Genomic DNA, 22,700 nt, shown 5'->3' with positions numbered 1-22,700 from the left:
GAAGCTGCCAACAGCTTAGTGATCCCAACCCATACACTAATAACCTAATAATCATTCAAAAATCTATTTCAAGAACTAGTCTATCTAATAAATAACCCATTGAACACCCGAGAAGAGATACCTGCTATTATAAAATATAAGGTGATATCAAACAACTCTCCTCCTCAATATTTTATTATCCACTTAGAACTAGATTTTCCTAGCCACCCAGAGCATTTTCCCCTGCATAGGTTTGTACGGTCTGTGTAGATATTCTCCTCAGATACAATATTCACGAAATAATACCAGAAAAGAACAAGCAAGCAAAGGCCTACATTAAGTCTTCAAATTTTAGAAGAAATAGAAAGGAAAATGAAGCATTCCAACTCAGTTCACTGGCCTTTCTATGAAAATATAGAGACAGAAAGGTTTTAGCTTTCTGCTTCAGACTGAAAGCGTGAAAAACTCAGCTATTCAGAACAATTTCTAAAGGACAGTCCTGCACAGAGATTACTATGTAGAAGAATACTTTACTACGAAATAGCCCAACGTCATCAATTACTGTTGAATCTAAACATTGCATTACTGCTACCTTTAGCTTCCTCTTAAACTTTAAAACCTTATGTTTTTTAAGTGATGCCGGGAAGAAAATTCTATACCACATCAAGAGGCAGACAAGGTTCTTTGGGTGAATTCATTATCTTTTATTAGACCACCTTAAACAGTTCGGAGAAGATCATTCTGGATGCCTGGGATGACGAGCAGTGGGTCTAGACCTTCTGCGTGAGAACAACCATCTTCGTGGACATCATTGCCCAGCTGACTCACCACATCATGCACCAAGATGTCAGCATGAAGCCACCCCTCACTCCAGAAAAGTGGATGGCCATTGCCACCGTGAAGCCGACTACCCCAGCAGTCTCTGCTATGTCACCAGCAGTTCAGCACTGGCACATCTATGGTCATGGAGGCCATCCAGGAAGTGTGCCTCGCCATCTGGAATTTCCTAGCCAACTGCTTCATCCACCTTATCAACCCACAGAAGGTCACTGACTGGAGCTGCACAAAATGTCAGCAGCCATTTCACTTTGGAGGTGTTTCGGGCCATTTTGGCACCTGAAACACCAAATCTGAATCAACTGGACCTTGGGCAGCTGCGGGGCCAGTGGGGGGAGGCATCTGTATGGCAGAAGGCATCACCACAGCAGAAGATTCCAAAACAGATCCGAAATGAATCAGAAGGCTCCAAAACATTTCGGAAATATTTTGAAGAATTTCAGAATTTCAGAGCTGGGCTTGCAGCAAAACAAAAACTAAGGAGGGGCGGGAGGGAGGAAAAGTACTGCTCTGATATTGACCTCTAGCTCCCAGTTCGATTCCCCAGCTCTCTGATCTCTTCCCCCAGTTCTCTAATCTTTTTCCCAGCTCTTCCCAGAGGGTGCAGAACCCTGATCTCTCTGTGAGGTTTCAGCAGGCTACCACTCAACCCAACCACCAGGAAGACTGTGGTGCTGCCACTGGCCCCAGCCTGCAGCAGCAGTAGTCTGCTGAAACCCTGTGCACAGGTTAGGGGCCTGTGCCCCCTGGGAAGACTTGGGGAAATGATCAGAGAGCTGGGGAATAAAGCCAGGGGCTTGGGCATCCCTGCTGCTTGACCTGGCTCCACAGCGAGCAGAGGTCCAGCCGGGGTCTCCTTGGAGCAGTGCAGGGCTGGCAGCAGCAGCAAGGAGACCCCGGTGCAGATCTCTACTCCCTACAGAGCCAAGTCACGTGGCAGGGACCAGCAGGCTTGCTCGCCACTCTGCACTGCTTCCCTACCCTGTGACCCTGCATGACAGGGATCAGAGATGCATGCAGGGGTCTCCTCACCTGCACGAAGGGCAGTGACCCTCCCCCTCCCCTGGATGAGCCACTCATGGTCCCATCTTTCTCCCTACTGGTGCCCTGCAGCCCCTGGCCAAAAGTCCTGCACGGCTGGGAAGAGCTCTACAAAGCTTCCTTTGCAGCCCATTTGAAACAGAGTTGGAGGAGACTCAGCAGAGCCAAATCTCCAAAACAGATTCAGCCAAATTGAAACAGGACAGTGATCCAAAACACTGAAATGAATCACTGTCCTCTGAAATTGAAATGGCTGTGTTTCAATTCGATTTTGGATTTGGTTCACATCCCTATTGCCAACTTCCACTGGATGGGCTTCCCCAACTATGTGGAGACCATGGACAGCACCACATCCCCATCCTCTGCTTGCCCCAAGGTGCCAAAGCACCATCAACTGCAAGGCCTACTAATTCATTGTGCTCTGGGGTATTGTTAGACACCAGGGCCACTTTACCCACATCTTCACTAGCTGGGAGGGCAGTGCTTATGGTCCCCATGTCTTCCAGAGCAAGCCCCCCACTGATGTTGGGGGCACCAGGCCCACACAATGGCAGGGAGTCTGTGTCTGCAAAGCCCTGGCTGACTCTTCCTGGACCTTGGGCAGCTGCGGGGCCAGTATGGGGAGGCATCTGTATGGCAGAAGGCATCACCACAGCAGAGACTGTGAACTCCTGGTGCTCCCTCATGGGAGCTTCAGCCCTTCTCCCTGGGGCTGTAGGGCCTGGTCTCCCCCTTTAGGGACCCCAACTCTAAGACCCTCAGCCACACCTGAGGCCTAATTCACACAGCAGGGCCAAACGCCAGACTGTCCATCCCTGCCATGGCTGAGGCACTCCTCCACAGTGGGTCCCAGGCAAGGAGAGGGGCCACAGGGAGTGGAAAAGACATCAGATGGATGAACTGAGACAGGAGGGTTCTGATGCCAGCCACTCTCCCAATAACACCCTTCCCTGGCAGGCTGATGAGCTACATTCACCCCACGGCTCCCACAACCCACTAGGACTGTCCTGGAACTGCCTGGGGGACATACATACATGGCATGATTAGGGGGTCTGTGGTGGGGGAGCTCAGATTGGCTCAGGTATAAGGGCAGTGTCATAGACAGCCCTGCCCTGGGGCCCCAGGCATCCTGGCCTTGCTTCCCTCACCCAACACCATGGGCTATGCCAGGTACCTTTCTGCTTCCCCTGACCACAGTTCACCAGCTCCCTTGCCCCACTCCTGTAGCTCCCAGTCAGGGTCCAGTGTAGACAGTTAGCCCTACCTGGCACCCAGGGGTCCCTCCTGTGGAACCATTACTCCAGAAAACTCCCTAGAGCAGGAAACAGCATACTGTTAGGAGCTAGATAGCAGCCTCTCTCTGCCATCCCCAGCTTGGGGGACTTATGGGCTCTCTGTGAGAGGCAGCACTGGTGGCAAAAAGGAGTGTCATAAGTCGCTGCAAAGCATCCCAGGACTCTAGTCATAGATGCCCTCTCCTGGCACTGGACTCTGCCAGGTCTGCAGAGGTGCAGGTTGACTCCTCAGAATGGTGGGTGGCCATCTCAAGCCCCCATTCCCACACCTCAGCAGCCCAGGTATGGGTAACCTCCAGTCAGAAGATGTCCCCCTTCACATCTGGAGTCTCTCCTCATGCCACTCCTGCAGCTCCTGGTGCCAGGAGTCAACTGTGCATACCCAGCACTCAGAGATGATGATCAAGGCCTGCAGCATTTTCTTGCTTCTTTGATGCCCCCTGTGGACAACCCTCAAGCACTCTGCAGCTGTGGGGCCCCCTGACTTTGAGCTGGCATTGCACTCTCCATCCACTATCCACTTGCACAGGTAATGTTTTTGTAGTTTGAGAGGAGAGATATAGAGCCCTTGTTTGAAGTTGCAACTTCTGCTGATAAAATGAAATATAAGGACAGGAGGTCTTAGAGCCTATAACAGAAGACCACCTCTGTTTCTCCCCAAAAACTCTGCTCTGTGACAATTTTGTTAGGATGGGCCCAGCAGAGGATACACACCTTACCCTATCTCTTTAGATAACCTGAGCTGGACACATTCCTGAGGGAAGGGGGAAACCTGCTCCCTCTGCCTACGTGACTGGTATCACATACCTGGGTGAGGGGCTTGCTCCCTGGGGAGCTAGGATCTGCCAGTCTGCCCAGCAACTAGTAATGTGTTTCAAAGTGGTTGGCTGACAGCCAACAGGTGCTGGCCTCCATTGGACTAGGTAAATGAGGTCACAAGAGCTATGTAAGTCAAGGACTGCCCAGGAGGAGGGGGCAGCAGCCATGAGGGAGACTCAGAGAGAGAGAGAAGAGCTGAATCATCTGAAACTTGCTCTCTCTCAAAACTCATCATCAAGGAACTGCTTGCCTCCAGAGGGACTCTCCACCTGACTCTGGATGATACATGTGAGTAAGCTACCTGAGATCTAACTAGATATATAGCTTGCAGTAACTCAGATGCATGATCAAAGTCTACCCAGCCATGGGAGTTTTCTCTATGGGATTTCTCTGATATTGCTCTACCCTGTACCCTATTCTAACCCTACCCCTTGTAGCCAATAAAGTTCTCTTTTGTACCTAGTGTGGGAGACTTATTGGGAGTGGGTCTAGATTATGCCTTGGGGTCCCCTTGGTTCAGCTGACTAAAGGAGACTACTACTTGTGCTTCTCACTGAGGGAAGCATCCCAAGTTCTTGAAGTGAATCAAGTACCCTCGAGGGCTACTAGGCCTGTATTTCCCAGAGCGCACAGAGCCAGAATCAAGCCCAGCCCTGGGTGGTGGCAGTAGAACCTCCAGGCTAGTGGATGTGCTCCAGAAAGGGATCAGCCAGATGTGAGGTGTCCCCAAGAAAGGCAATCGGAGCCTGGAAGGTGGTCAGGCACACTGAGGTGGGTGGCTCAATGCAGGAGCGCCCCCTACTGGCCCACCACAGAGCCCTCCAGCACTTACCTGGGTACTCATGCAGAAATGACAAGGTAGCTATGCTGTGTCTTGGCCCTTTTCCCTCCTCCCCTGCCCAAAGGTCAGGAGCCACAATGCTGCTCTCTATCCCACACAGCAGAAACTGGGGTTTTCAGCTGTTGTGCAGGTGTGCAGCTGGCCCCGCAGTAGTGCTGGGACAGAGGGGCTGTGTCCCTCTCCAGGAACTGGAGAAGGTACCTATTCTGCTTCCTCTGAGGGTCTGGGGACCTGGGTACTGTAGGGACATGGACCATCCCCAGCGTGGACAGGGACTGACCACTCCAGGGAATGCTGGTAGAGCTCTTCAACCACTCCCTCCCTCCAACCCTCCCCTTACAGGAGAGACATTTTAAACAGTGTCCATGCAGGAGTGGTACTTTGCTCCTAGCATTTCCCTGGTGAGAGTCAGATGGGCCTGGAGGGATGACTTTACCATTATTCTGAGGGGAATACCAGCCAATATGCCCTGCCTATGTTTAATTCCAGACATCACATCTTGAACTGAGAGGAAGGAAGGGAAGGAGAGGGGTTGTTTGGAAAGGGTTTTTTTCTCTTGTTCTTGTTATACTGTAATTCTAATGGTTCTCAGATACCGGTGTTACCTCCTGTCTCTGACCTGGCCTCATGGCATTACTAACCGCATCCCCCCACACTCCTCTGTCCATGCAGCAAGACCCACCCTCCCTGCACTTCTCAGCCATGACAGCCTGGGCAAAGAATGTAACTGTGGGGACAGTCTGTAGTGGTCACTGATCCCCAAGGAGCTGGGTGAGGGCTGGGAGGGAAAAAGCAAGTGTACTGGGTCTGATGACCACCTTCTGGAGACATGCTTGCATAGAGGGTTTTGGGCTGGCGGGGCATCATAGTGCCACTACATACATGCCCTATTGGCTGTGTGCATGGCTCACCTGCTCCCATAACACCCTCACCTTCCCTCCAAGAAGCTTCATGTTTCCCCCGGTGCCTGCATCCCCATAACGGCAACATGGAGAGGGGTAGGCCCATGCTGTCTCAGAGAGCATGGAATTCAAGATCAGTGCCAGAGTCTTGAGCAGAGGTGTGGGGAGGGCTGGCTATCAGTGCTGTGCATCATGCTGCAACAGACACTGTTTTAGTAGTTGTGAGGCTGGGGGCACTCTGCACACCTGGAAGCGGGGCAGTGAGGTGTCAGAGGAGTGGGAGAGGACACATGGAAGTTGTACTGGGAATAATGTCCCAAAGGCTACATATTTGTCCATGGTGTGTGGGGTCAAGGACCAGGGAAGCACTCCTGTGAGGTGGAAGCCACAGCCTCAGACTCCAGGAGGAGCCTCAACTTGTGCGGCATCAGAGCTTTCCCCTTGCTACTGCACACTGCGCTCTAGACAATGCCAGAGATGTCAAGGGAGCTTAGGTCCAGCTGCAGCTGCAACTCCAGTCCCAGGTTCTGTGGTGATCTGGGGACCAACACCATTGGGCTAGCCCTTGGGGGCCACTGCCATCAGTGGAACTTGAGCTCTGCTCCTGAGCACCCAGTAGTTCCATTGTCCCAGAGCCTTCCTGCACCTCCTCCTGTAGTGAAGTTCCTGCTAGCAAGTCCTCCACTCCCCCAGTTGTGTCATATGAGAACAGGGTGAGAATAGCCCTATTCAAGGTGAGGAAGTGGGACAGCTCCTTGTACAAGGGCATACTCTTGGCCCCAGACTTTATGTTGGCATCATGCAGGCGCTTGTATTGGGTCTTAATCCATTTTTTTGTCTTGGCCTGGCACTGTACCCAGTCCCCATTGTGGGCCCACACTTGTATCTGTTGAGCAATGTACTTTAACACATCCCTTCTGTGGTGTTCTTTGTAGAGCTGGTAATGGGTCTCTCCTCTCCCCAAATGGCAATGAGAGCCATCAAATCCCTATAGTCCCAATTGGGACTGGGGTGGGTAGTGAAGGAGGATGGGATGGGTTCTTTCATGGTCTGTGGTAGTGCCCATGGGGCACCAATGTCTGCAGGTGGGTGAGGGTCTGGCTGCAAGAGGGTGGATAGATGGATGGAATGGTAGGTGCATGTAGGTACACATCCCAGTGTTTAGCTCTGCCTCTCATTCCAGCTGGGTGTGGCTCCCACACAATGAGTGACCAGGGCTTCACTAGCCAGGCCACCACTGTGATCTAAAATTTTCCAAGGGCTTCCAGCAGACACCCCTATGATACCGGCAATACCCCACACACCAACTTGGAAATTTCCATTTTCGCCTACCAGTAACAAGACAGCTGGCTATGTCCCACTTGATCCTGAAGATTCCAGGGGCATCTGCCTGCTTGTGCCAGCCTCCAGGCACAGTGGCCCCCACTGCCCCAGCCCTAGTACTTCAGGACCCTGTAGCTGTGAGCCAAAAAAGCCTTATAGCAACTTAAGTGTACATGGCCTGGGTACCTGCCAGCAGTGACTGAACCACATGTCACAGGGTTGCCTATGTGCAGACTCTGTCCCAATGTTCTGTCCCCCAGCTCCCCAACTGGACAGCCAGGGGTGAGCCACCTGTACCAGCTCCCACTTAGGAGAGGGGGGTGTTTATGTTGGGGTCCAGGTCACAGGACCTAGCCTCTGAGATCATATCATAGTAAGGCAGGAAGGAACCTCAAGAGATTATCTGGTGCAGCTAGGGATCAAATCTGTGACCTTGGTGTTACTAGTACCATACTGTAACTGACTGAGCTAAATGGCTGCTCTGTGAGTGCCAGGGTTAAGACGGCTGTGTTTGAGCATGAGAGCATGGCAGGATGCCAGGGTCAGGGTCCATGGGGATGTGCCCAAGTCTGGGCTGAGTGCTAGTGCACCTCCCTAAAAGGGAGGGTTTGGGGGGTGCAAAACAGTCCGGGATGCCAGAGGACAGCGATGTAAACTTGATAGGAAAATAATACAGGAGCTCAATGCACTGGTTTAACAAAAATTGATCCAAATTGAGCATCTCACACCAGGTCTATCTTAAACCACTTGCACCATTTTTAGACTAGTTTGTGTGTGCCAAACTTCTGCATGGTTATGGGTTTAGATTGATCTATATTCACTTAGACCAATCTAAGTGTAATGTCTGTACATGCCCTATATTATTATATTTGTACACCAGCCTAAGTCCTGCACAAGGCGTATCACTAAGTCATTTTCACTGTAGATTAGATATAACAGTTTTATGTTTTTATTTCATCAAGTAAAATATCTATTTGTTTAAGGACAACTTTGTAAATACGAGGTGTATGTGTGTGCAAGTATGCAAGAGAGAAAACCTTAAAAACACATTTGGCATGTTTATTCAAATATAAGTGTTACAAGTTCTGGTTAGCAATATAAGTTCTGGTTAGCAACTAAGCCTAGTAAATTTCTGGAATTTTTTGCTTCTGGAATAAGATTTCTTGAATTTTTAGTTCTTGTTTTTAAACAAGCTAAAGATACCACTTTTTTTTTCCTCTCTCAGCTATTATCTTCTCTTAAGTGGCACATAATAAGGACATTAGACTCTTCCATTGTGATGTTCTGGTAGGAAGAGAGAAGGCATATATATTTCCTAAATGCACTTCCTTTCTCCATTTTTATGCAACACAGAAAGCACACCAGAACACAGATTTGTAAACCAACATGGATATTCCATTAATCAATCATGTAAAGAGCCAGAGTCTGATTCGCAGTTACTATAGTCCTGCAGGTGGACCAAAAAGGCAAAGATGGCTTAACAGTTTTGCACCAACGTTAAGGCCGTTACCTTGCTCATGCTCTAATTTATAGCAGACTCAGACTGTTCTAGCTTATTTTCTTCTTAACCTGACCAACGTGAGACACTGGAGACCAGAGAATAGCAGAACCATGATCTGTAACCTAAGTAATAAAACTTGCTAAAATGCTATGGAAAATTCAACATTTAACTGACTTAAGCGGGGAGGGAAGCTGCCATACAGGAGTCTGCATGAGCTGCAACAATGCAATGCTTATGTCTACATGCTCCTGTAGCAATGCAAGCCAGCTAAAACACTGTAATCCTAAAAAAGGGTTAAAGTTACAACAGTTTTCCTATATTTGTGTCAGTGCAAGAATGTGCAAATGTAAGTTTGACTGTTACCTTTTGAGATCAATACAATTATTGTATCTGTCTATACTTATTGCTTAGACTGACTGGCAAAACGCATATCAAACTCAAAACCTTCAAAATTTATTTCCAATCCATGATGCACATTCACCCATCTTTCCGCACAACAAATTTTATAGAAAAACTTAGCGCTGGGATTTAAGAAATTCATTGATTTATAATTTGTAATTTTGCTCAAAGTCTTTGCTTACAAAATGGTATATCCACATTATTGTAAGAAGTTTAAGTTTTTGGTAACAGTAACATTACTTGTAACAAAAGACTACTCCTGTCAGTGCTGACTTGTATGACAGACTCTTCTGACAATTTGTCTTTGGTCACATATCTTCAGAAGGTTAAACCCACAGTCTGTATACACGCTGCCTGTTGAACTGCAGATATATGACAGTCTTAACAGAAGCCTGTAGCTTTTCAAATCCTAACATAATCCACGGCTCTTGTGTCAGATGACACACGCATTGACAGTGAAGCATGAATAAGAGCAAGGTTAGCAAATCAGGCAAAAATTCTTCTATGTTTGTTGTATTGGTGTCACTCATTCTCAAAGTCAATTTTGGTGCAAAGGCAACTAAAGGAAAAAAAAAACTTCTCCATTGTCCTGTCAATGTCTTTTAACATTATCCCATTAAATTATACACACACACATAGAACAGCATCATTAGAGTGTAACCTTTCCCCATAGCTGCTACCGTTTGTTTCTAAAAATATTTATTTGTCACTCAGAATTTTATCACAAACACAAAGCTGTAATAAAATTTAACCAAGTGAAACTTTAAAGGACATTCCTGATTATTACTATCATGGGTATATAAGGCACAAGTCCTGGCTAACACTCTAATTTTACATCATTCATTTTGCATTTTTTTTTTTTTTATGAATCAGACTTTTTCTAATAAATTTGTTTCTTTTTCATTTAAATGACTTGACTCCAAACTCAGTGTTGTGCAGTTGGGTGCTGTAAGAACCTGAATAAGGTTATCTTTATAAACATCTGAATACACTGAAAACAAAACAAAAACATGAAGGAGTACTTGTGTTAGTTTTTTGTTTTTGTTTGTTTTTTATCTATCAACAAGTCCAATATTGGGAGAAAATAAAGTAGCATAATATCTGGTTTTATTAGTTATCATAATAAAGAAAATGCTCCTAACAATAAATGATTATAGAATCTCACACACACACACACACACACTCACTATTCTCATATTAAAAGGTTAGACCATGGCTGTGATTCAGGAAGGTACTGAGGTATGGTGCTAACTTTAGGCACATGAGTCAAAGTGACTATCCATTTGCTAAATCATAGTTCCTATGCTCACTCTTAGTTCTCACCACAATCTAATCTGTCAGGCAGCAGCAGCCTCATAACATATTATGCTCCTCCCAATAGGTTACCACCTACCTTCACTTGAAATCACTGTAGATGGATTCACAAAGCCCTGAGGTAAGCCCTGAGGTAGTTCTAATACTGATAAGAGAACATAGCCAATTCTCCTCTGCTCAGCAGAGCACAAACACGGTCACTCTGCTTCCAGGCCAGGACGGGGCATGTGCATCATTTTTGAGGACTCTACTGCCTGGGCCTGTTAAATTTGCAGTGCAGATATAGCCTTATTGTGCTGTTGGTCTGGGGTCTTAATCTCATAGTTTCATAGTCGGTAGGGTTGGAAGAGACCTGAGCAGATCATTGAGTCCGACCCCCTGCCATGGCAGGAAAAGGTACTGGGGTCAAACGACCCCAGCAAAGTGTTCATCTAGCCTTGTCTTAAAGACCCCAGGGTAGGAGTCAACACCACTTCTCTTGGAAGTTGGTTCCAGATCCTAGCTGCCCTGACTGTGAAGTAGCGCCTCCTGATATCTAGCCTGAATCTACCCTCTGCCAGCTTGTGACCGTTATTCCTAGTCACTCCAGGTAGTGATCAGGGAAACAGGGTCTCCCCCAATGCCTGCTGATCCCCCCTGACTAGTTTGTAACAGGCCACTAGATCCCCCCTCAGGCTTCTCTTGTGGAGGCTGAACAGGTTCAGGTCCCATAGCCTCTCCTCATAGGGCCTGCCCTGCTGTCCCCAATCATGCGAGCGGCCCTCCTCTGAACCCTCTCCATGTTGTCCACATCCCTCTTGAAGTGTGGCGCCCAGAACTGGATGCAGTACTCCAGCTGCAGCCTGACCAGTGCTGCACAGAGGGGGAGGTTCACTTCCTTGCATCTGCTTGAGATGCATGACAAGGTATGGTTGGACCTTCCTGACTGCATCCCCACACTGCCGGCCCATGTTCATCTTGGAGTCAATGATGACTCCAAGATCCTTTTCTGCCTCTGTACTGACAAGAAGGGAGTTCCCCAACCTGTAGGTATGCTGCTGGTTCTTCCTCCCCAGGTGCAGCACCTTGCACTTGTCAGTGTTGAATCCCATCCTGTTCTCATCCGCCCACCCCTGTAACCTGTCTAGGTCTGATTGCAGACTATTCCTACCTTCTAGCGTACCCACATCCCCCCACATCTTAGTGTCATCAGCAAGTTTGAACAGGGTGCTTTTTACCCCCTCGTCCAAGTCACTGATGAAGATGTTGAACAGTGTGGGCCTGAGGACGGAGCCCTGCGGAACCCCACTGCCTACATCCCTCCAGGTCGAAAATGACCCATCCACTACCACTCTCTGGGTGCAGCCCTCCAGCCAGTTGGCGACCCAATTGACTGTGTAGGTGTCGACACCACAGTCCCCCAGTTCCTTGATGAGAACGGGGGAGAGACAGTGTTGAAGGCCTTCCAAAAGTCCAGGAAGACTCTGTCCACAGCTACCCCTGCATCTATGGATTTGGTGACCTGGTCATAGAAGGCCACCAGGTTGGTCTGACAGGACCTGCCTCTAATGAACCTGTCACTGTAGTCATGGGAACTCTGACATTTACCTGCTCCTACTAAAATCAATCATAAACTTGTACCAATAGCAATTAATCATATGATATTAATTTCTCTGAGAAACTCTTTACTTACGCAACTCTTAGAGTCTCTAGTCGCCAGAGGGAACGAGCATGAATCGACACAGCACCACCTTCATAGTGGACAGTTCTGTAACACAAACAACAGTTTACACTGCATTTTCAGCTCTTTCATAGCTGCTCTTCATCTGTCAATTTGCTCACTTAGCAGGATTTTTAATTTCAATATGTCCAAGACAATCCATCTGTTGCCAATGGTTATTGTACTCAGAAATAATATCCTGTCATTTAAATCTTGCAATTCACTTCTCATATAAATTCTATTTTTTTAATTATGCCTTTATGGCACTTCATTTCTAACTGTCACTTCTATACAGTGTTGAGAATGTAAATAGCTCTCTTGCATTGTTTGTAAGCATCAGTATCCAATATGAGAAAGCACCTGAAGACTGAAACAGTTCATGGCAAGGAACTGGAAAAGGCAGGAACCAGGGAAGCAACATGGTATGATCTTAGGAGTTGTACTGTTAAGATTTGGGGTCATTACAATCTATGTGATAAAGTTATACAAATATTTTATTAAACTGAGCTGTAATTTTATAAAGCTCCCATTATGCTTGCTCACTTTATTATGGAATTTTTGGTTTACAGCTAAACCAGTCTAGTTTTCAAGGCTAAATACTAGGGGTGTGCAAAGTGGATAGTATTTGATTTGGATTCAAATCTGGCCCAACTGAAGGGACTGTGATTTGATTTGCTGATTTGGATCACTATCCTGATTCAATTCAGCCAAATCTGAATCTGAAGATTTGATTCTGATTTGGAGAATCAGTGATTCAGCCATAGACACAGCTTTATATACTTTTTCTACCTACCTTGCAGTACCCAGGCATGGTTCGTGAATGCTGAGATGGTGGGGTGGATGGAGTGTCCCACAGGAGTGCAGAGGTGTTTTCCACGTGCTCGGCGATGGATGCAGAAGTGGACCGGAAGTATTTCTGGTCCATTTTCAGGTCTGCTCCCGAACATATGGGGGACTGTGCTCCCCCTCCCCCCCAGCTCAGTGATCAGCCATGGAGGGGATCCCGGTCCCCTTCCCCCCAACCCAGGCGGCACCAGTTGCCGAACCAGGCGATGGAGGGGTCCCCCACGCACATCACAGAAGACTTGGAAGTGGATCAGAAGATGCTCCATCTGCACCACCATCTCAGCATTCATAAGCCATGCCTGGTACCTCAAGGTATGTAGAAAAAACAATACATAGAAAAAATAATAATGCTGTCTATGGCTGAATTGTTGAATCTCTCCAAATCAATTCAGAGTCTTCCGACTCAATTCAGAGAAATTAAAGAGTCTTCTGATTTGATTCAGAGATTCAGCTGCCAAATTGGGCTGAATCTTCTCCATACTGAATCAGTGACCAAAGCCCTACTACATACAGATAATCAGAAAACCCAAGGTTGAAATGATCAATCTTAGCAGATTAATCTAAGCTGGATAGATTGAACTGATAAGTAAGTGAACAAACATTCACCTTTAATTCCAGTAATGCAGCCACATGCCTGCAGTGACCAAGGCCAGAAGCCAGGGAGTGCTAGAACATGCCTCCCTGCTCTGCTGGAGCAGACAGCTTGGGCCAAGGCTAGCCCAGTGAAACTGAAAGGGCGGTTTGTGGAGGAGGTGCAAAGCATCCTGGGATGCTGGAGGACTGTGAGTTAACTCGAAGCTGGAGAGGATCAGAAGTTCAATAAACCAATTTAACCTAAATCAGTTAAGTCTGATACTACATACATCCAGATTTATCTGAAACCAGTTTTGGTCATTTTGAAAGCGGTTTATATACGCTGAACTCCTGGGCTAGGGACAGAAGTTACACATAAACCGGTTTAAGTCATCAGAAACTGGTTTAAACCTGTAACAGAACAGAAGCTCAGTGAACATAAACCAATTTCAAAATGTCTGAAACTGGTTTAAGATGAACCTGGCTGAATGTAGTATAGACTTAACTAATTTGGGTCAAGCCTGTTTATGAAACTTCTATCCCAGATGCCTTCCTGGTTCAAGTTAAAGCACAATCCCACAGGGCCCCAGCATTTTGCAACCCTGGGCTGGGCTATGCTGTCTGCTTCAGAGAGCAGGCCTGGCCCCACCCCACTGTTCCCTAGCTGGAGTATTGAGGGCTGGCTGGCAAGGGCGTGGGAGGAGGAGTGCCCCCCCAGCAAACCCCAGCTGGGGTCTGGGGCTAGGAGCCAGGGAGGGGGGTTAAACACCCCTTCTCCCCACTCAAACTTATTGCCTGTGACCATGGACTACAAATCCCAGAGGCACATGGAAGCAGGAAGAGGAAGTGATGAGCAATCTTGTGGAGTCCTGCTGCTGTAAGTCTGGACTACAAATCCCAGAAACCTCAGGGGCAGCAGGAAAAGGAAGTAAACATACAGCTGGAGATCAATGCTGTAGTACACCCCCACCCTCCCCTGCCAGAACTTCTGGCTTGAGCCACTGCAGGCATGTGGCTGCATTTCCTGAGTCAAAGGTAAATGTCTGTTCGCTTCTGTTTCAATTTAATCTCTACATGTTAGACTAACCTGCAAAGACTGAATCAATTCAGCCTCAGACTTTTTGCCTGTCTGTACTTATCCATGTTGTGTTACAGATTTGAACCAGTTTTTGATCACTTACAGCAGTTTATGTGTAATGTGTCTCCCTAGCCCAAATGTTTGAGAAAAATTAAAAGCCTCTCCTCTGATTTCTAAATTTTAACATATGACCACCCCTTTTTCACTCTTCTCAATACTTTACAAAGCTTGGAGATCTCAGAGTATTTTTTTAAATACCAATGGCTTAGGGCTCACAAGACCATTGCATAATTTATCCTCAATGGGATCTAATTGGGACTTAAGTATGACTTGTATGTCAAGCTGATAGCAACATCAAAACTGAGGCACTTCTGTGTCCTGTCCAGAAACAGAAATCTAGGTCCCTGGGCAACTTTAATACTAAAACTGAGCTACCTAAGGATACTTTCAAAGTTAGGTGACAACTGAGCAGGGAGCTTTGAGAATTACGATTTTGGATCAAGGCACCTTTAGCAGGTGTTTAGACACCTATGACCTTTTGTGGACATAGTCTACAATGATAAAAGGCAGAAGAGCAAAATTCAACAATTAAAGAGATTATTCATAACCAGAAGCAGTACGGTGGCACTACATATATTAAACATTTATTAAATAGCAACAGATTATATAAGAAATTATAGGTGTGCTGAAATGCTGGTTTGAAGAAAATGAGGGAACTTAAAATGCTAATGGGAGACAAATATAGTGTGCATAACAGAGGTCATGTTAGAATAAGAAGATACAACCAAAAGACAAAGCTAAAATGTTGAAGGAATTACAGAGGGAGGTATATTCTTAGGCAACCATAACAAATTAAATTTTAAATTAAATTAAAAAATATGCCTCCTTAAATTATCAGAAAATCACAGATATAAACTATCCCTTCAAGAGAAAGATAGTGTCCTCTAAGTGTGCATATTAGGAAAGGCATAGAAGTGTTTTTACACAGCATGTTAAATCTAGGTTCCAATGAAGTTAGAGAGAGTTTGCCAGAGACTTCAATGGGGAAAAGCTTACAAAACTTTTTTAAAAAACAGAATTTTGGATGTATTCAAATCCGGCTTAGGGCAATTTATTTGTTTTTCTGCTATTGTTAGATCATGTCATGAGATTCTAAACAACAGCTCTAATTTTAGGGTGTAGCTAAAAGTAATATTTTCACACACTTTGGCCCCTGAAAGTGCACTACAGCCATATTATAACACATGTGAGGCTACAGCACACTTTTTAAATGGCCAATCATGTGAAAAAGTAACTCTTATTAAATCAGGTAATAAATGAAGAAGCTCTAATTTAGAGCTCTAAATGTTGGAATGGCTGCAAATGTTTCTTCATTTGCAAAAGATTCACACTGATATCCTGCACTCATTTCTGGACTTGTATACAGTTCCCTATGAGGGTTACATGTTATGCCCCAGGTCTGCCACAGGAAGGAGACAGAGAGTCTCCTCATGTGCAGCCAGAGGGAGGGGGAGAGAGAGAGAGAGAGAGAGAGTGTAGTCATTGGGGTGAAGGGTCGTGGCCAGCACTCCCGCCCCCAAGGAAAGGGTCCCCAGTGCCCAGTGGCACCACTCAGGGGGTCCACCCCCAAGAGAGTCCCCCTACACAGGGGAATCTCTGGCAGCATGGCTAGCTGCTGGTGTCTCTGGGCAGGCAGGGGAGGAGCCTGGAGACACCAGCTGGCCCAGCTGCCAAGCTTCCAGAGCAGGCTAGTGCCTCCTGCCTCCTGGCCTCAACCCGTGCATGGAGGCTCTGAGCCCCCACCAAACACCGAATGTCTGATTCATTTCAATTACACTGGAAATGTGTACAGTGCTTACATCTACAGATCGATCAATAACTTCTGAAAGCACCCTTAGAGTCCTTAATCAAGGCAAACTCCCATTGCCTACTGACATCATAACCTTATGACGGTATGTCCGAGTAAGAATGGGGATGATATTTAAGTATGCAAGGCAAGATTTTCAGTTTGTGTATGTTGTCATGGTTGCAGAGCCTTCAACAGAAATATGACACTGTACAATCTAAGTCTAGCCCTTAGTTATTGCTTCTTTTTTTATTATTATGATGTCATTTTTATTGAGACTATCCCATTTATGAAAACTTTAATCATTTGGCTCATCATAACTGGTTTTAATCATTTGGTTCAACCTAACAACTTTTTTTTTTAATCAAATGAAATCTCTGGGTATTAAACCAACTGAAGCTCATTTATGTCAAGGCAAATTGCTTCTCTAATATATAAAAAATACCACATGACCAGCAATAAATTTCTGTCTCATATTTCAAATTTACAGCTCAAAAAGTTTAACTGGATTTCAAGGCACCATATTTTCACATCACTGTACTTTGAATAACTCTTTCAATACAGTAAGAAAGACAGAAAATATTACATCAAAGTTATAAGACTGATTAGTAGTCCTGATATAATGGCTGAAAATGTTTCCTCATTTGCAAAAGATTCACACTAATATCCTGTACTCATTTCTGTACTTTAAGGCCTGCATTTTCTACATAATTCTTGAAGTGAAAAGCAGGAATGGCTTATGATGAAAGCAACAGCAATGCAGCTGGAAGGGTACCAGGCATTTTTTACATTTCTATTAGTTTCATTTTACTGTAACATAATAAATATAATGATAACCTATGCTCCCTTAGTCAGGAACCATAATTTTATACATTTTTTTTGCAACATGACCTGCACAATGGGAGACGGATGCTGCTCTAACATAACCATGAAATAATAATGGGTCAGTCATCACTCATTCTTTAAAAGCAGAAAATATTAACTAAGCTCTCACTTATTTCCAGGCAAAATTAGCTGACATTTCACAACATTTAAGACTGATATTTTGTATCTTTGGAATTCTTCTTTTCATGTAATTTAGAAGCTTTAAATGTTATTCAGTATTCCCAAATCACTAAAAATGTGTAAAAACTTTTGGAAGCAAAAGCTTAATTTTTTTAAAACAGAATTGATTTTAAGACCTGATACCCTGCAAATTACCTGGGATAAAATAATTTCTAATACCGGAAAGCTCAGAATTTGTCACTAGTTTCCAAATCTGTAAGTGCATTTTTGGCACAATTGCAAATAGTGAATATAGGTCATTGTCTAGCACTAGTGAATACAGCAGAAAAACCAGCATAATCAAATACCATTTTAAATATTTAAAAGAAAAAATATGTAGCTAGGGAAACCAAAAGAATTGTTCCTCCTTGACTGAACCGATTTATTGTACATCCCCTCCTCTCTGCTGTGGTACACTGAAGGCCTAAACTACAAGCTAACATACATGCCAGAGTAATCAGACATGGGAAGAATATGTATGCTGTTGAGAGAGAAAACTAAAGGGAAAAACATCTCAGGTGTGCTGTTTGCCTTCTACTAAAAAAAAAATTCAGGCATATTTTCACCCATTTACTATGAATAAATAATTGTGTCCTGGGGTACCTTTGTTTCTATTCTGGTTTTCCAATGAGAATACAATGGCTTTAGGTTGATACACTGCAAAATGAAGCTTGCTGCTTCTCCTTTGGAAGAAATATGAATATGGAAATGTCATAATAAAAAGAAAACTATCCCCAGGGCACCACCAACTACTGTGATAGGCAGAGAAAAAGAACTGATGGATTAGCCGCATAATGAAAGTTTATTAATTTAACCAATGTTATTTCTCTAACCAAAATGACCTTAAAAATTAAACCAAAAAAATCTCCAAATCTAGAAATTTGCTAGTATTCTATAGGTACAATAAAAATATTTATGTACCAGGAGTTGTGGGAATGTTGGCGATGGAACGGTGAAGAGTGAAGAGGAGAGTGTAAATATAAAATCAAAGCCCTCACACAAATACGTGCACAAGATGGACAAAATAACATGTCATCTAATAAAATGACCTCATGCACATGGTCATCTTGCCTAATTGACAATCAGTGGAGCAACATGGGGAAGACTACCCTCACTGCTGTAGCAGAGGACTCATTTAGCATCTATAGCTAGAGACTCCACTATTTAAGCTGCTATTTGATTTCATAGAAAAGGTGGCAGGAAATCGTCAGAACAACACTTTTGCTTATATCATATAATAACATAATACCCAAAGGTTAAAATTCTTCCATCAGTCAGGCCTGTGTTATCTCACTGAAATCAACAAAGTCACACACAGGAAAAGAGTTAGGCCTGAAATTGAAAATGTTACACAGAAAACAGATCTATCTATTAACGGGAAATCTAGTCTTCCTTTACAGGCAAGCCCTGCTTAACACCCTTAACTGGTTCCTGAAAAAATGAGAGTTAAGCAAAACCAAAAGTATTTGATGACCTAAGATGGCGACCGCAAGCATTATAGCAAAACTCACCCAGCACTAAGTGAAATCAGGTATCAATTTAAAATGAGCGTTATAGCAAAATAGCACTAAGCGAAACAGCGTTAAGCGGGGGTTGCCATATTATCTTTCTACACTGCAACCATTACAGTACAGTAAATATTAGTGACCTGGGAACTGACTACACTAGAATTTACTACTACTTTTTTTTTAATACAGTTCCATATTATTTCTTCTTTTCATTTTGGAACTGACAACAGATCAGTGTCCAGCTATGTTTCCTTATATTTTAAACCTTATTGAAGAAGGCCTATTAATTTTTAGTGTGGTTGAGGGTTGGCCAAACCAAACACTGATTTCTAATATCTGAGTAAGCCTGTAGCATTGCCTTCACCTACAAAGGACCTTTTGCAGATGAGCACTGATAACAAATGGAGAAGCTTTAGATTACTAAGTGCAGTAAAGCAGCACATTAAATGCTATGTAGTACAGAGAAACTTAAAAGTTACAGTAACACATCATAAGATTATTAATAATGTAAAGAAAAAAGAATGCCATCAGAAAATTAAGGACGCATCAGAAACCTTGCTTTCCCTTCAGAGGGAAAACAGAGAACATAAAATATATACCTCTTTTCTCATAGACCACATACCATCACCCATACTCCTTTCCTCTGTTTGTAAACTGAACACTGTTTAACTCTATTCTCCAAGTTCATACTTCCATGCCCTTCTTTATCTGTAATAAATTCAGAGCCCTAAATTGTTTTCAGTTTATCTTTATTACAAGCTTTAGTCTTTAGTAAAGTTCAGTTAGTCTGTGTAATGAAGCTGTCTTGTGTCTGACCTGTTGCTGTATATTAAAGCTAAAACAACCAGCTCTCCCTGATTGTACCATTAATCCTTTTAAGTCCTCCTAATACAAACAGTCACTAGGGCCTGAAACTTGCTAATATGTGTTATAGTTTATGTACTGCAATTACAGCACCAAGGACAGCTCATCCTTTTCTGAGTTCTTCAGTGCTCTTAATGCAAACAGTTCTTGGCTCTTACTAAACACAGTAAGTGACATGACTAAAACATGAAAGTGTCCAGAATTAATCATGTTCCCACTTGATTTTTCTCAGAACACTTTTGGTTACCTTTGTGAAATGTAAGGTAGAGGTTTGCATTGCTTGGCAATCATTAACCATCAAAAAGAATGGTAGACATTTGACTATCAACTCTAATTACAACAATAAGGTAATTCATGTGGGATAAAAATAGATTACTTTATATGCCATGTCCCTAGACAACCACTAGCCAATTCATATTCTTATTACAACACAATGGAGCAATGCAGTGACTTGGCAACTGCACCTATGAAATTCATTGCCTGAAAAGCAGAGTACTAACTGAGGTAGTCTACATGATTTTTATATTGTTGAAACTACCTCTTTTCACTAAACAGAAAAGATTCTATGTGGACAGAATTGACTAGAAAAACTAAATGACTTGGAAAAAAACAGTAAGTCACAAGCACTAAGGTCTTAACCAAGCAAAGCATCAAAGCAAGCACACTGCCTAAGCAAAAGTAGCTAGAAGCATTATGTCTACAAAGATCAGGAGCAAACATTAGCCAGACACTGCATAAGCCATGACCTCGTCTCACTTTGAGACATGAACCACTGATTTTCCCCTTAGATTCAAGCCTCACAGACATCTTCTGCTTTGGCAGAAAAAAGAATACCTTATATCACACTTATGACACAGGCAAGACTTCACCTTAAGAAGATTAGATATCACAATTTAAGAAGGCTGTCTTTTTAAGAGTAACATGGGTTTATTGCAAATGTGTAGCAAAGCCATGCATCTTATAAGGTACATTAATGTCCTAAAAAGACAGATATCGGGCATGAGGATAGGATCATTAATGATTGAAGTATGAGTTCAGAAAATGCAGACCTCTCTGGGACCTATCCACCAACACATACATACACAAAACCTTAGAAGGAAAGTGTGTGTGTGTGTGTGTACATACACACACACACACACACACACAATTTAATGTGTGACCACACTTAAGATTAATAGTTCTCCTTCAATAAGGATGAAAATATAAGGAAACATAGCTGGACAATGATCTGTTGTCAGTTTCAAAATGAAAAGAAGCAGCAATAATATGGAACTGTATTAAAAAAAAGAAAAATTAAATTCTAGTAAAGTAAGTTCCCAGGTCACTAATATTTACTGTACTTCTAATGGCTGCAGTGTAGAAAGATAATACAGGCAACCCCCACTTAAGGCTGTTTCTCTGAGCATTATTTCACTATAACGCACATTTTAAATTGATACCTGATTTCACTTAGTGCGAGTTGTTATAACGCTAACAGTTGCCATCTTGGGTCATTAGAAACCATTGCAGTCGCGGTTTTGGGTTGTCAAATACATTCAGTTTCACTTAACGCTTGTTTTTTCAGGAAAATTATATATACATTCACTTTATCACTGGATTTACAATCTAATTTAGTAACTTTGCTCCATGGCTGGTGAACAGCACCTGTGTGTGAAATACAACATCTACAAAATTGCCACCCAGTGGCTCACAGAGAGACATATGGACTACCTTACATAACTACTATTTAAGGAGAATTTTGGATGTGGTCTTAATTGGACTTAACACAATGTTTGCATATCAGTGCTGTCTCTGCGTACACATTATATCCCTTTCTCCTGTGCTATGTCTTTCTTGTTTACATCTACAGCAAGAACTCTTACTCTATGAAAACCCAGCACCTCACACTTCAGCCCTATTCTGGTTGACTTCTAGGCATCTTTGAACTTGCTCTGAAGAGCGGTGGGGGGTTTTAACAAGCTTTAGTTAAAGCACCATTTTGGAATATGGGGATGCTGAATACATGAGATACCAAGGCTGTGAGAGCATGCTAATGTGCGCTCTAGCAGACTCAGTTAATCAAGTCTGCTCCAAAGCACTGCAATTAGAGCATGTTGGAACAGGTGTCCTGCACATCTATAGGTATCCTCTGAGAATACAAATAACTATACAATAACAGTAAGTGAATTTCAGATCCAAACTAAAAATATTTCTTTAAACATAAGCAAGTTCACACACATCTTCCTGATTTAGATTTCTTTTTGTTCGCTTTATAAAACAAAAAGAAATATAAATGCATAAATATCATATTCAATATTAATGAAAAGTTCCATATCTCGGAACTCAGAAAATACAAAAGGTTAAAACTCTTATGACAGCATTAACATGGTCACATTGTACATTTTATGATCCACTTTATTATAATTAAGATAAATGATATTAATTTTTACAGTGAACCAAAAAAGGAACATCTGTAGTGTGACTGAGTAAGTATTACTAGAGGAACCTTTATAGATCTATTTCCTGACACTTGATTTAAGCCATATAGTCCTAACTTACTATTTCAAATTCAAATGTTAATTAAAAGGAATGAACACTTTTAAGTTATACCTCACTAAGAGTTCAGTCATTCTTTCTCCACAATTCTACATGCACTCTAATTACAATAATGTTAGCCTTGCCTTTGATAACAGTGTGAATCAGAAATGAAACCTTGCAACTCTAACATAGAACAAAAAATTCACTGTCACCATTTCAATAGGAAAAAAACTAAATACCACATAGAGACTGTGGCAGGGCACTGTTGGTGCCTGCCACTTTAAGGGCTGGGTCAGGCATGCAGTAGGTGCCTAATGGTGGCAGCCATTTTGTGAACCTAGTTCATAAAGTCAGCAGTCTGTTGCTGCTAGCCGAAGTAAATGAGGGGCAAGGAGCCCAGAGTTTGGGAAGGAGCATGGAGCCTAGAAAGGGGCATAGAGCCTAGTGAGACACTAGGAGTCCAGAAGCTAGGAG

At 43.6% G+C, this 22,700-nt stretch overlaps 1 protein-coding gene across 1 annotated transcript in view; it reads right to left on the bottom strand.

Moving 5' to 3' along the window:
• The window catches only part of RYR2 (ryanodine receptor 2), an 830,495-nt gene that overhangs the window by 452,765 nt on the left and 355,030 nt on the right, over nt 1-22,700 (bottom strand). Inside the window, exon 9 of the mRNA XM_090044772.1 lies at nt 11,924-11,998. Coding sequence (XP_089900898.1) covers nt 11,924-11,998 — 75 coding nt within the window. The remainder of the gene's footprint in view (nt 1-11,923; nt 11,999-22,700) is intronic.

This window comes from Crocodylus siamensis, chromosome 1 (assembly GCF_052110815.1).
Source record: "Crocodylus siamensis isolate JL-2025a chromosome 1, ASM5211081v1, whole genome shotgun sequence".
Lineage (NCBI taxonomy): Eukaryota > Metazoa > Chordata > Crocodylia > Crocodylidae > Crocodylus > Crocodylus siamensis.
The sequence above is the reverse complement of the archived record's forward strand: the minus strand, read 5'-3'. Positions and strand labels throughout refer to the sequence as shown.